Consider the following 14,693-nt stretch of genomic DNA (forward strand, 5'->3'; position numbering starts at 1 on the left):
CCTTCACTTGTGACCAGAACTCTCTAATCACTGGACATCCCCAGAACATATGGGTCATACCAACCTTGGGTTCCCTGCATTTGGGACATAATTGGGTGCCAGCGCCGGTGAATTTCGATATAGCTGCCGGGGTGAGATATGCTCTGTTCGTGATATATAGTTGTATGAGCTGTAAGCGGGCGTTTCGAGAGATCTTTTTTGTGGTAGTGGGTTATATCACCCCAATCTTTGTCTTCAAAAACCAGGTTTAATTCAGTCTCCCATTTGCCCCGGCATTTGAGGTCGACCTTGGTGGTGCCCCACAGTAGGGCTTCATAGATACGAGAGGTTTTGTGGCCCCCTTCAGCAGCGTTCAGTATCGTTTCTATGCATTCGTCCTCTTCGGTCTGGTCGGCTGCGACCGGCCATCTGCTATTCAAGGCCTGTAAGACTACTCTGTGCAACAGAAATTGCCCCGCCGGGAGGCCCGTGGCGTCGCAGAGATCCGAGAAGGTTAGAACCTCTTGTTCCTGGATCAAATCGCCCAGTGTGGCCACCCCAAAGGGCTCCCATTGTGTACGGGTCTCAAATTGCCCCCAGGGATGATTCGACATGAGTGCTGCAATGGGGATCTGTGGGGAGTACGGATCTTCAGATCTGACTAGCTTGCAGGCCCTTTTCCAAAGTCGGATCCCTAGCTTGAGAAGGTAAGGTTCAAGGGCACCCTTTCTGGTCCATAGCATATCTCTAAGTAGCATCCGTGGAAGGGCCGGTTGGAGGAGGCGAGCGTCCGTTGTGTTCTCATCGGCCATCCACTGCACAACATGTCTTAGCTGGCTAGCAAGGAAGTAGAGTTCGAAATTGGGGATCTTCAGTCCGATCCTCTCGTATGGTCTCTGGAGAGTCTCCAATGCCACTCTATGCCTGCCAACCTGCCAGAGGAAGCCCCTACAGAGTTTGTTGAGGTCCTTAAAAAACGATGGGGGGATGTCGAAGGGAACATTAGTGAAATTATGCAATAGGCGGGGAAGAGCGACCATCTAAGGAGTCCGGCCACCGAAAGCGGGAGCCGCCCCCAAAATTTCATGGATTTTGTGAGAGAATCTTTGGCCCTAACGGTGTTAAGAATATGTTCCGTACCAGGGTTTCTGTGTATAGTGATCCCCAAATATTTGAAAGATGTCACCTGCCATTGGAGGTCTAGAGGGGGGAGAGATCCATATTCAGTGCAGCTAGGGGGTAGAGGCAAGATTTGCCTCTGTTAATCTGGATCCCCGTGTGTTTGTGAAAGCCGTCCAGGGTTTCTAAGATGTAGGGCAGGAGGGGTTCAGGGTCTTGTAGGTACAAGAGGGTGTCATCAGCGTACATAGAGACGAGATGCGTTGTTCCAACAATTTTAATGCCCCCATCACCATATTCCTGTCCCAGGTAGGCTGCCACCGGTTCCGCGGCAATAATGTACAACATGGGGGACAGAGGGCAACCTTGTCGGGTGCCTCTGTGTAGGGACCATTTAGCGGAATAGGTTCTATTGGTGCGTACCCTAGCAGTTGGGTCGGCATAAACCAGTTCAGTCCATTTCAGAAATACAGGGCCTATCCCCATTTTGGCCATGGTAGCATATAACCATTCCCACCTCACGGAATCAAAAGCTTTGGTGGCGTCGACTGACGCCACCGCAAGTTTCTGTGGTCTTCCCTCGGTACTATAAATGACATGGTGTAGCCTACGCAGGTTCTCAGTGATGGATCGTCCGTGGACATATCCGGTCTGGTTATCAAAACTTACAACTTCCCCTTTCTCTATGCCCAACTCCTCCTCACCTGAATCTCCGGTGGAGCTAGTAGAAGTCGACCAATCCTGTCTTCTTCGGTACTTCTTTGATTCCTTCTTCTTTTTGGTTCTCTTTTGACGTAAATAAGGACGTGGCTCCTTGGAGGCCACCTTGACCGGATGGGTACCAAATCCGGTGATCTCCCAGGAGCCAGTCCCAAAACTCCAGGGAAAAATCAGTTGGCAAAAAACCCTTTGTAGCAGATCTTCAGGGTACTGCCGGAATGGATAAGTACCAGTAGAAACAGTCAAGACGTAATCCTATCTGTTAACTGTGATTCTCGCTGTGATGACAAAGGGTTTAGGAGTTGTAGATCTGCTGAAGAAGGCGATGCAATCAGATGACAAGAACAGACTTGTAATATGGGAAGGAACTACAAGATCCAGCATGCACCGCAGGAGGCAGACGCTGTTCGAGGAAAACTGCAAATCCAGCTAGCACCGCAGGAGGAAGGCGGTACATAGGACCAGCGGCTCCGTAGGAAACTGGCGGCACCAAGAACCACGGCACCGAAGAATAATGGCAGCCGGCACGAGAGAGCACTGGTAGAGGAACTGGAAGCAGACAGAGCCTCGGAAAAGCAAAAGACAGAACACAAAGGAATAGGGAAAAGGGTAAGTAGATAAGGCAGAATCAGAAAGAAAGTAGAAGGTTATACACAAGTTGAAACGAAAGATGAAGGGACAGAAACCGAAGAAAGGAGAAAAGAAACTCCTGTGTACTTACCAGGATATACCGTTGAATAAGTAATACACCTGAAAGGGATAACACCGCGAGTGATTGCAGAAAGGGAAAAAGGATAAAGGTAAGGAGGAGGAGGTAAGGTCTTCTGTGTGACAGAATAACACGAGCAAAAGGGGCAACGAACAAAGTTAGTAGTTAACAATGATACAACGCACCGTTGTTACTGTGCGTGATGCGTATATACGCTCCGGGCGCCATCTTGGTGGAAGACTAGACCATAACTGGAACATTGAAGGCATCCACGTTAGGTGTATCTCCACCTATACCATAACTTCCATGGCTGGTGCATAACACTGGTCTTGATGGATCAACAATGGGATCACTCTACGTAGTCTGCTAGCAAGCAGTGCAGTAAGGATCTTGCAGTCTACATTTAGCATAGAGAGGGGCCTGTATGAGCCACAATCTGCCCCGTCTTTCCCTGGCTTGAGCAGGGGTATTATCATGGCCTCGCTCAGGGAGTCCGAGAGGGCGCCCCGCTCTAAGGCCTCGTTATAGACCTGGGCCAATATAGGGGCGAGTGTTTCCTCATAGGTTTTATAGAATCCCCGGGGAGGCCGTCTGAGCCCGGGGTTTTCCCAGCTGGTAGCGATCTGATTACCACCCTGACCTCGTTGGGCGTGACGGCTCGTCGAGGGTCTCGGCCATGTGCGAGTCCAATTTAGGCAAGTCGATGATGTCAAGGGCGTCTTCGATCCCTGAGTCAGAAGGGGGCGGGGTCTCAGAGTACAAGTTCCGATAGAAGTTAGAGAAAACCACATTAATTTCCTGTTGGGTGTGCACGGCAGTGCCGTCTGGTGTGTTTATGTGGCAAATAGGTGGCCTAGGGGTTTCCCTTTTATAGATCCAAGCTAGGAGTTTCCCCGGTTTGTCCCCCAGGGCATGGATTCTTTCTGTGTGCTTGGCGTATCTCAGTTTACCTAGGGCTTCCCAATGCGTTAGGCAGGTTTGTCTAAGTTCGATAATTCTATGTAAATGATAAGGGAATGGGTCGACCCTGCCTTCGAGGACACACATGTCTCTTTCGGCTCGCTCCAGCAGGCTTGTGATGGATCTCTGGGCCCCTCCAACTGCTGCAATCATCTCGCCCCTCATGACTACCTTGTAAGCCTCCCAGGTAGTGCTCATGTGTTCAACACTTTGTAGGTTATTCTGCCGGTATTCTTCGGTACTATCCCTTATGCGTTCTCTGAATGCAGTGTCAAGTAAGGCTTCAGCCCTCAGTCTCCACGTGGGAATAGGGGGTTTTGGCGGGAACACCTCCCAGGTGAACAACAGAGGAGAGTGGTTGGACAGTACCTGCGGTAGATAGTGCGCGTTAACAAACGCAGACTGTTGTGTGTGGCTGAGAAAAATGTAATCTAGCCTGGTGTACACAGCATGCGGCGGGGAGTAGAATGAATACTCGCGTTGTTCCAGGTGCTGGTACCTCCAAATATCACTGAGTTGCAAGTGTTGGACTAATTTGGAAAGTATTTTGGCCCGGGGGGGAGGGGCGATCGTGCTTGTTGTCGGATCTATCCAGCAGAGGGTTCAGGGTGCAATTATGGTCGCCTCCCCATATCATGATTCTGTCCAAATATGGGGTGAGTCGTGTATAGAGGGAGTGAAAGAAGACAGTTGCGTTGTGGTTGGTCGCGTAAGTACTAACTAGGCATACCTCTTTACCCTCGATAGAGCCACAAACCATAACCATCCTCCCCTCGTTGTCCGATTTAGTACTAACAAGCCTGAAGGGGATCGAGGGAGCAATTCAAATCAGAACCCCTCTGGCATAGGAGGAGTAAGCGGAACCCACTAGGGTGCCACGTCAGGATTTGGTCAGGGCATCTAGTTTTTTGGCAGTAAGGTGAGTCTCTTGAAGCATGGCAATTCCGACATTGCATCTCTTCAAGTAGGAGTGGACGCGTCATTGTTTGACGAAGCTATTCAGGCCTCTGATGTTCCAAGTGGCGATCTTTACTGAGTCAGCCATAGGTGTCGCGTGGACAGTCATATGGGGCGAGCAGGACTCGGGGTCTTGTCAGTGCAGCAATGCGTGTAGAGGGCTCCTGTGGTCTCGGTGTTTCCCGTTTATAACCTGGCTTGAATTCCTAACTTTGGCGCCAGCATCTCCCCTCCCTCCCCCCAATAACTGTTAAGACCCTGAAATTTAACAAACAGTTCAAACTGAAAACTGGTCCAGCGGGGTTTCCCCCGTTAAGAGTACCCCATTTCCGCTCCATTCGACCTGACATAGGTCTCGTGGTGCCCTACGGGCGGGTGTACCACACCCGAGAAAAAAACTAGTCTGGGGTTTGAAGAATTGACGTTCCATTCCTAGCGATGCTCTCTTATATAATCATTCCTGCTGCTCTCTCCAGCAGTTACCCATTGCTTTTGTGGATTTGTGTGTTGCCTGCCAAGTCAGGAATCGCTCATGAAGCAGTTCGGCGCAAGCTGCCCCCTCTGTCCTCGACGTCAGGGATCTGCTCTCTGTCCATCCAATCACGAACCTCCGCAGGGGTATCGAATAGGTACGTTTTGTTATTACGTATTACTTTAAGCCTAGCCGGGTACAGGAGCATATAGCGCAACCCGGCCTTTTTCAACCTGGCTTTAGAATAAATGAATTGCGCTCTTTTCATCTGCACCTGAAATGTATAGTCAGGGTAAATAGCAATCTTCGCCGAGTCCCGCTGTATTTGTCCACCGGACCTCGAGAAAGCCAAAATGGTATCCCTGTCCTTGTAATTCAGCACTTTTGCTATCACTGGTCTGGGGGGTGCGCCGGGAGCTGGTCTTTTGGCAAGTGAGCAGTGTGCTCTTTCAATTGTAAAGCCCTGTGAGAGCTTGCCTGCTCCGATCTCATGAATTAATAGGTTCTCGACAAAGTTAGTGGGGTCGGCTCCTTCAATGCCCTCAGGCAATCCTAAGAGTCTAATGTTATTTCGGCGTGCCCGCCCTTCCGCCTCCTCAGCCCTGTCCTCTAGGTTCTTCACCCTTTGTTGTAGCGCGTCGACGTCTTTTAGGAGCAAATGTTTTGCCTCGGTGTTGTCACAGACCTGGGTTCAAGCACCTCGGTCCTGCCGGATATGGCGCGGACGTCCTGTCGTAGTAGGCCCAGATCTATGGCCACCGCATCTATTTTTCTTTCCATTTTGGTTTGAAGAGTCATAATGGCTTGAAGAATCTGGGAGTTGGCAGGTTCTTCTGCTCCCTCAGTGGGAGCCTGGGGTACCTTCGTCTCACCCTTTTTTCCGATGTCGGGTCCCGTGGGCCCACCGGCCGCGTAAGTTTCCATTGTCGTTTGGTGCTGTTTGGCTTTGGCGCCCTTCCCGGTCATGCCACCAGCGCCGACGGGGGACGATGTAGATCCTCTGCTAACGCTGCGTAGCGGCTGTTGCCCTGATTGAGAGTAGGGGTGGCAGCTCTTAATGTGTATGTGCACTCTAAAGCCTGTCAGTTCGCAGTGGGCTGGTTGTGCTCTCGGACCATGCTCCGCGATGCGGACCCGGAGCGGTCCGGTAGTAGCTCTGCAGTGGGCTGGTCTAGTCCTGTCCCTCCCTGGGCGCAGGCCGGGCCTTCAAGGCGTGCTGCAGTACGGTGGTTAGCGCCGGCGGGCCTTCACTCTGTAGGCTTGCAAGGTATTCCCCCTCCAGGGCGCTATCTGGGCGCCGTTCCCCGTGTGTGCTTCTGTCTAAGGGGAGGGGGGGAGCAGGAATTGCAATGCGGTGGGCTCACCTCCGGGGCTCCTCACCTCTCAAGCCTGCCTGGAGCGGCAGAGCCTCAGCAAGCACGGCTCCCGTCTCCAGAGGCAGTCGCCCCGCTCTCCGCTGCAGGTGCCCCGCTCACGGCCTCCGTTCGGCGGGGATCGCCGCAACTTAGCTTCCTCTGGCTCTGGGACTGCCAGGCGGCGGGCGGCCCAGGAGCAGCGCCTCGCTCGACTCCTCACGCCCGGCACCCCCCCAGGCACGGGAAGCGGGTCCTCAGTTCTCTGAGGCTGCCAGTTCGGCCAGACCGCAGCACAGCCCCCTGGGGGAAGCCCCGCGCACAGGGTTCCCGTGTCTGCCTCGGCGTCACACAGAGCGCCGCTCTCTCGCGCCGGGCACAATAACGTCCCTCCAGTGCCGGCTGCAGGTCGTGCGCGGGGGTCTATGCTATACTCCCTGGAGGCCACGAGCAGCGTCGACGCAGTCGTTCATTTTCTCTCTCGGCTCCGCGGCGTTCGTGGGATGGTGCCCTGGACTCCTCAGTGCACGTGGAGCCACAAGATTTGCACAGGTGGGTCTCCAGGATGTAGCGATGAAGATCGAGGCAACTGCTAAGGTTATTAGGCTTCAGAAATACGAATTAGGCAGCAAATGTTGGGCACATCACACGGAGCTCGCCAGGGATGCGTCCTCTTCACATGGCGGTTAGCCACACCCCCCCTGGAACAGACTTACCTTATGCGAACAGGTTGTGAAGCTATGCTTGGCCGACAGAAGACTCCTCCATTGAATCCCTGTCGACACAATAGAACTTTAAGGTGTGGGTAGACCACCATGTAGCAGCCCTTCAGATATCCAGCAGAGGAACACCAGAGAGGAACGCAGTAGTCATAGTGATGGTGCTTGTGGAATGGGCTGTCGGCCAGCCTTGAAATCCATGTAGATGTTCTTCTGACCACATTTTAAGCAGGCCTTGAAGAGGCACTTCTCTGCCTCCGACAAGGCACATGCAGTAGGCCACAAACACAGCTCACGGCCTCGCAGGAAATAAAGATCCAACGGAAGGGGGGATCTCTACCGGCAAAAGGTAGAGGAGCAGAATTCGAGGATGCCTAACATAAAAACGTGCAGAAAGAATCTGAAGATGGCCACTGGTGTGGAGCTAAGAAGGACCTAGGTCATTGGCTGGGGCAGTATGACCCAAAACGACAGTATTAGGCTATGTAAGCGACAAGCAGTTTTTTAGCTTAAAGCTATACTGCTTTGTATTACAGGGGATTCCCAGCCTGATGACGGGGGAATATTCATAGCATGTGAATCCATGTAAGACCGCATGCTGGAGAAGTCATGAATTGCCAGCCCTCCACGATGAAAGCCCCAATTGAGGAGTCGCAGGCAATCTAGTTGTCACTTTTCTGATATATAAAATGTGTGACACCCCTATTTTCCCTTTAGTTCAAAAGCTCACTCTAACAACACGAGTGCATTGAACATTTAATGTTGAGATTTTCACATAATGATTATGATATATGATATGATATGGCATTTATAACGCGCCTATACACAAGTGTTTCAAGGCGCGACGAGGCAGGGGAGGGGGAACAGTGGGAAGACAGCCAACGATCCTACTAGGCCAGGTGTCATTTAGATTGTGCAAGTGCATGGGAGGGGGAAAGGGAAAAGCACAAGGGGGAAGGGAGAGGGGAAGTGCAGGAGTTTCAGCAGGGCAGACAGGGAGAGAAAGCAGAAGCAAAGAGGAAGGTTTTGAGGCGTTTCCGGAACTGGAGATGGTTCTCATCAAGTTTCAGGGAGGCAGGAAGGCTGTTCCAGAGGGAGGCCCCTGCCGAAGAGAGAGATCAACCACCAACTTGTTGCTTGGAGAAGCGACTGACCCTGAGGGAGTTGGAGGTGGTTGAACGAAGAGCTTGAGAAGGAAGATATTTGGGAAGAGAGAGTTGAAGGTATTGCTGCCCAAGGCCCCAGAAGGCTTTGTGGACAATGCAGAGGGTTTTGAACTTAATCCTCGCAGCCACTGGGAGCCAGTGCAGAGATTTCAGTCCTGGAGAGATATGATCCCTGGGCTTGAGGCCGAGGACAAGTCTCGCAGTCCTGTTTTGGATAAATTGCAGACGGCGGAGATTAGAGGCAGGCAGATTTAGGCTTTTACAGTAGTCCAGCTTAGAGAGAACCAGTGCTCTGGAGACGGTGAGCTTCTGGGCAAAGGAGAGGAAAGGAAGAATACCTCCGAGGAGGTGCAGCTGGTAGTTTGACTTCTTAGACACGTCAGAGATGTGAGGAGAGAAGGAGAGCGTGGAGTCGAAGATGACCCTGAGGTTTTTAGACTTGCAGGTGGGAGCAGGAAGAGGGCCAAGAGAGGCCGGCCAGAGGGCTGTAGGGAAGGAGGAAGTGGGTGTGCCGATGGGTAGAATCTCAGTCTTACTGGCATTAAGGCAGAGCTCGTGGCGGCACATCACTCCTGGATAGCAGACAGACAGTCAGAGATGAGGGAAGGAGAGGAGGCGGCCGAGGGAAGCCTGAAAATGAGCTGGGTATCATCCGCATAGCACTGAAAAATGGGGCAGAGAGTGGCGATGCAGTGGGCAAGGAGTGCCAGGTATTGGTTGAAGAGCCAGGGAGAGAGGTTAGATCCCTGGGGGACACCACAGGTAGAAAAAAAGATATCGGAGAGGAAGGACCCAAGTTGGACCTGGGAGGGTCGGTCGGAGAGGAAAGAAGTCAGCCACGCCAGAGCCTGACCAGTGATCCCCAGGTTATCACGGAGACGGTTGAGCAGGATGGCATGGCTGACTGTGTCACAGGCAGAAGAGAGATTAAGTAAGATGAGGACACACAGGGTATTGGAATTAAGGTTAGAGAGCAGGTCTTCATGGCTGTTCAGGAGAGCAGTTTCCGTGCTTCTGGCAGCCCTGAAGCCAGACTGATGGTCATGAAGACAACCAACGGATTTGGTGTCGAGATAAAGATGGGAGATGGCCAGTTTCTCCAGGAGCTTGCCCAGGAAGGGAGTGATGGAGATTGGGCGATAATTAGCCGGGCAGGAGGGGTGCACAAGGGAGTGCTTCAGGGGGGATGGCAAGGGGGGGGATGGGGAGACTCCAGTGGCGAAGGGGTGATTACAGAAATCAGCCAGGGCCGGAGCCAGGGAGTCGATGTGGTCCTTGATTGCTTTGGAGAAGCAGGGGTGAACTTGTTTTGACGAGACTTTCATAGATCAGACTTGTCTAGAAACCTCATCTACAGAGAAAAGGGGAAAGGCAGAGAAAGAGGGAGGGAGGTGGCTGCAGAAGGGCCAGAGGAGGAGCAGGGAATAGAAGGAGGGAGGCGATCGGAGGAGAGTGAGGACAGGATGTCTTGAGGTTTTGAAATGAAGTGAGAAGCCAGTTCCATGCAGAGGGCCTGGGAAGGGACAGGAGAGGTAGAGACTGCGGCAGGATTGGCCAGTTCCTTGCAGATTTTAAAGAGTTCAGCCGAGTTGTTAGATGCTGCAGAGATGCAGGCTTCGATATGGGCTCTCTTCTTGGTGAGGACGGAGAGCCGGTATTGCCTTTGCAGCAGGCGGCAGGCCAGTTTGTCAGAGGATGAACATGAAGCATGCCATTTCCTCTCAGCCACCCTGCACTTGCGTTTTAGCATGACGAGATCCGAGTCATACCAGGAGTTACACTTGGCTTTGGGCTTCAGGCAGATTCTCATGACAGGGGCAAGGATATCAAGAGTATCAGATATAGAAGAATGGAGCATGGAGAGGGCTGTGTCAGGGTGAGAGTCAGCCAAAGGGGGAGTAGGTGGTGTGAAGGTGGCGGCGAAAGCCTTAACTGACACGCGCTTCATGGGTCGGATGACCGAGAAGGTGGGTGGCAGTGATGGAGGTGGCTTGGCCTGAGGGGTAGGAAGGAGACAGTGATCACTCCAGGATAGAGGAGTGGATAGAGGGACAGAGAGGGGAAGGTCAGAGGAGATCAGAGCATTGAGAGTGTGCCCTGCAGAATGAGTCGGGCCGGAGGGGTGAATGGTGAGTGAGAGTGAGTCGCAGAGGGTGCAAATGAGTCCAGAGGCAGGACAGGAGGCATCCAGGTGGATGTTGAAGTTTCTGAGAAGGAGGAGTTGAGTGGTTGAGGCCAGAAGTGAGGAGGAGAGGTCAGCCCACTCAGAGAGGAAGGAAGGAATCTGACCAGGTTGCCGATAGATAGTAGCCACAGTAAGGGAATGGCTAGGGGAGAGAGAGAGCCGGCAGACGAGGCATTCAAAAGAGGAGTAGGTCTGCGTAGGAGTGACAGAGGTAGGAATCCACTCAGGGAAGATCAGGGCTACACCCCCACCAGAGCGGTTAGGCCTGGGCACGGTAAGGATCTTGTAGCCGTTAGGTAGGAGCATGTCAAAGCTGGTGACAGAGCTGGCCGTGAACCATGTCTCAGTGAGACTGAGGACATCGAGGTCAAGTTCTTCAAGAAGGCGGCAGATATCAGAGGAATGTTTGACAGTACAGCAAAAGTTAAGAGTGGCAATGTGGAGAAGGTTGCCATCCTTGAAGGACTTCCGGGGAGGGGTACATATTAGGGGTAAGCCCTGCAGAGGTGTAGAAGGAGCCAGAGAGGGGGCAGAGAGGGAGTGGGAAGGCAAGGTAGCCGAGGAAAGGGGAGGGGAACAGCTGGAGATGAAAGGAAGTTGAATTGTGAATTATGCAGGACTGCAGATCCCGTGGCCTTAACCTTTCATCCTAAACACCAAATCGATAGCCCAAGTTCTCCCAAGTGCCAGTGGATGATTTAGCTAGTGTTGTAAACAATTACAAAAAATACTTGAGCTGCCACAGAGGGAGCGGCCTTACCTCACCAATGGCCTGGAAGGGGATTGCTGGGCTGCTGGCAATACTTGGCGCTAAGGAGTAAAGCCATCCTCTAACCAGGCACAAACTCACCTGTTCTCATCACTTGGGTCATAGCGTGGTTGTGGGTCAGGGTCATTGTCATTGAAGTCATAACTTGCCCATGGATCCTAATGGGGAAAACATAAAACACTGAGCATTACTCACTCGGAATACAGGTGCTTTTTCATTCCTAACAGCCCTAAAATGCAATGTGGTAAAAACAGTTGGAGGTTGATTGGCCCATAGGGAAAACAGGTGATTCACAGACAGGCCTATCCCTCTAACAGACCTGTAATTGGATGTTAAGTGATACAAACATGTTTATTTTATTGATCAGAATGTCACTTGTCTGTAGCATCCATGAACCATTAAATAAGGTGATCCTTCCTCTGCTCCAACAGCCCAGCGCAGATAGCGCATAACGAAACTCTTTGGCCTGTGAAAAACCAGACGGTGTTTCACTGCCTAAACCCCAGGGATCCCTTACTCAGGTGGCCAGGGCACGACCATCGCCTTTGGATCCAGACCCTGGTGGTGGACAAGTGCGGGAGGATCACCTGTTGAGGGGTCCCCAGGGAGTGAGGAACGCCCGATGGCGAGACATGGTATCCCCCTTTCCAAATACCCTTGTCCCATCCTATTTTATAGGATATTCCAACTTACCAGATTCCCCATCCCCCCTTTCCTACACAAACACTGAGCCAAGGAAGAAGAGGTCTGAGGCTAAAAGGAGTACCACCAATGCAATACATTGGAGATGTCCCACCAATAAGATCAGGCAGGGTCAGGCACTTCAACTTAATTACAAGCACCTGGCACCTACTAGCTCTCCTCACATGGTTAAAAGGTGGAACACTGAGACACACTCTGAGGAAGACGATGCACGAGAAGGAGCAAGGCGATGCACGAGAAGGAACAGTTCTTCCAGCGCAATGGTGAACCAGGCGGAGCAGAGCGACAGGCTGAGGAACGGAACCGAGGTACGGAGAAACCTTGGACACCCCGACAACAGATTGTTACCTCTGAAGGGCTTTGCAGGTTGAGCAAGGAAGCCCAGCCAGAGAGAACAGACAAACCTCTTTTGTGTTTCAAGGATACCAGCCACCCTCCCGGGTGAACGGCAGGGTTGGGGAGGTGCAGCAGCAGTTGTGGTATCAGCCCGGACTACAGGATCAATGCGGCGAAAGACAAAAAAGAATTAACACAGCTGGTGAGTTGATGAAAACAATGAAAGTCTGGCCTGTGTTAAGTGAAACTTGGTGGCAACAGTATCCGACGAATTAAGGTTGCACAGGTGCCGATATGACACGAGAAAGCAATGCATTGTAAAGAACTGTAAATTAAAGATACAAAGTAACAGAGGGGTCCGGCGAAAGAGGATTGCCCAATCGAAAGTCTCTGTGAAATGTCTGATGCCGTAGAAGCGGCGGGAAGAGAAAGAAACAGATGCCAGATTTGTACTGAATGGTGGTAACCAGAAGGAAATTAACTTTTACAAGCCAAAAGGTGACCTGGGCTAGAGTGGGAGAATCTGGGAGATCCAGAGATAAACTAGTGACTTTTTGTGGAAGGCCAAGTGGGCCTTGGTCCACGAAACTAACTGCATCCTTGTGTCCGAAGCCATGAGTGTGTCGCAAGGTCCCAGTATGCCACCTTACCCTGTGCTACAAAACGTGCTATACCGGCATTTCTTTTGAAACACTGATTTTCTTTTTTGCACTGCACATTCCCTTTACACATTAATTGTATTAGAAAGAGGGCAGGCATTAAGTCCATTAGTATAGGCCATTTTATTTTGACTAAGGACTGACTAGGACTAGGTATTTTCTTTTTTGTTTGATGGTCAAGACTACTCCCATCTTAGTTATAGGGCAAGATAGGAGTTTTCCAACCCCTTTCAAACCATCAATAAAGGTTTTGAAGCTTGCAGCTCTTCTGTCAGTGTCTACTTGCGATACCATGCTTCCCTCACAGGCCGCAGAGTGAAATACAGATTAACAGAAGACTAGCACAGTTAAGAAATAAACCTGTGAAAAGATAACTCTTTAATCACTCAAAATGTTGAAAGCAGACTTCCGAGATGGCCGCCCAACCCGTCGCACTGTAAGGAGAACGCTCCTCCCCGGCAGCCCCCATAAGGACCAATAAGCGTACTAAGGACCCGACAATAGAAAACGACACATTAATAACTCAGAACCACCAGCAGCCAAAAGAATCGCGAAAGGAGCAGCGCGGCTTGTGGCGGCTGAGAAGGGGCAGAACAAGCAGACCCAGTCATGAGCATGCGCGGTACTGGAAGTGCAGAAGCCGGCAGAGTAAGTGCGGGAGGAGCTACAGAAGAAGCCGGAACCTCTCCTTCCCGTGCTCTGGTTGCACGGGTGTCCATGGCGTCGGCCGGCACCCAGCCCCCGAGGCGGGGGACGACTGAGAGCTGACGGCTCCCCCCGCACCCCACTGGTGAAGGAGGAGCAGTAGCAGCGGCAGAGCACCGCCGGGACCGGCAGGCACGCGGCCCACAGGGCGCCATGACAGCGGTGAGGAGGTGCAGAGCAGGCCGCCATTTCGGCCAAGGAAGTAGGGAAGGGATGCGGGGGACATCCCACGAATCCAGCACCTGCACCCCGTTCACCCCCCTCAGATTTCCACCGGCGGCCTTGGCCTCGTGTTGACGGGACGCCTACCGCGACTCAAGGATCAACACAAACTCAAGCGTGGGGGACGGACACCCACAAGGAAGTGCCCGAACAGCAATCCACGTGGCCCCCACTCACTCAGAGACTAAAGCCCTCAGGGGAACTGCCGCGCACATTCAGGAGACCCTCTGGTGTGGGGGCCTCGCGCAGAAAAAACAGATCAAGCACATGCTGATCCAGTAAAGGGCCCACATACTCCCTGACACATGACCACCATAGCTACCCTGGAAATACGAAGGCAGCCGCATTCAATCTGACTTGAATCACAATTACAATACCTCCAAAGAAGAGTCAGCACCTATTCGTTGAGGATCCCCCTTCCCCAGGAGCCTGGGCCCGTGAGGGGCGAGGAGAAGTGGGAGAGCCCCGTTCCCACCTCCATCCCCCTCAAAAAGACACCAGCTCTCCTCTTGGCCCACCACTCGAGAAGTAGCCCACAAACCGGCACAAGCACGGCTCCAAAGGTCCACTAGGGCAGGAGCAGTCTGCCAGGCACACCAGGGGTACTGGAGCAGAAAAGAGGACCGGGAAAGGGGAAGCACACAGCTAGCCACGCGAAGACGCCAGGGGACCCCCGGTCGTGGGGACTCGGGATTGCACCCGCTGCTGACCCACCACTGACTCCCCCCCCCCCGGAAACTGCAAACCCAGTGCACAAAAGGGAACCAGACATCCTATTCCCCCGAGAAGGGATAGACGGATACCTCCTCCAACGCGGCACTAACTAAGCCCACAACCAAGCAACCGCAACCCCCCCCCCTCGGAAGATGTTGCGCAACAAACCCAAAGAGGCAAAGGAAGCCTCCCCTGGACCCAAATACGCAAAAAAGCAGAAAGGGACTCTCCAAAAGCTCTGCAGGAAA

General features: G+C 52.4%; 1 protein-coding gene across 1 annotated transcript in view; it reads right to left on the bottom strand.

Moving 5' to 3' along the window:
- PCSK4 (proprotein convertase subtilisin/kexin type 4) overlaps positions 1-14,693 on the bottom strand; it is a 1,746,539-nt gene that overhangs the window by 807,567 nt on the left and 924,279 nt on the right. The window contains exon 5 of the mRNA XM_069646705.1: positions 11,189-11,265. Coding sequence (XP_069502806.1) covers positions 11,189-11,265 — 77 coding nt within the window. The remainder of the gene's footprint in view (positions 1-11,188; positions 11,266-14,693) is intronic.

The sequence above is a fragment of the Ambystoma mexicanum genome, chromosome 1p (assembly GCF_040938575.1).
Source record: "Ambystoma mexicanum isolate Mex_15411 chromosome 1p, UKY_AmexF1_1, whole genome shotgun sequence".
Classification (NCBI taxonomy): domain Eukaryota; kingdom Metazoa; phylum Chordata; class Amphibia; order Caudata; family Ambystomatidae; genus Ambystoma; species Ambystoma mexicanum.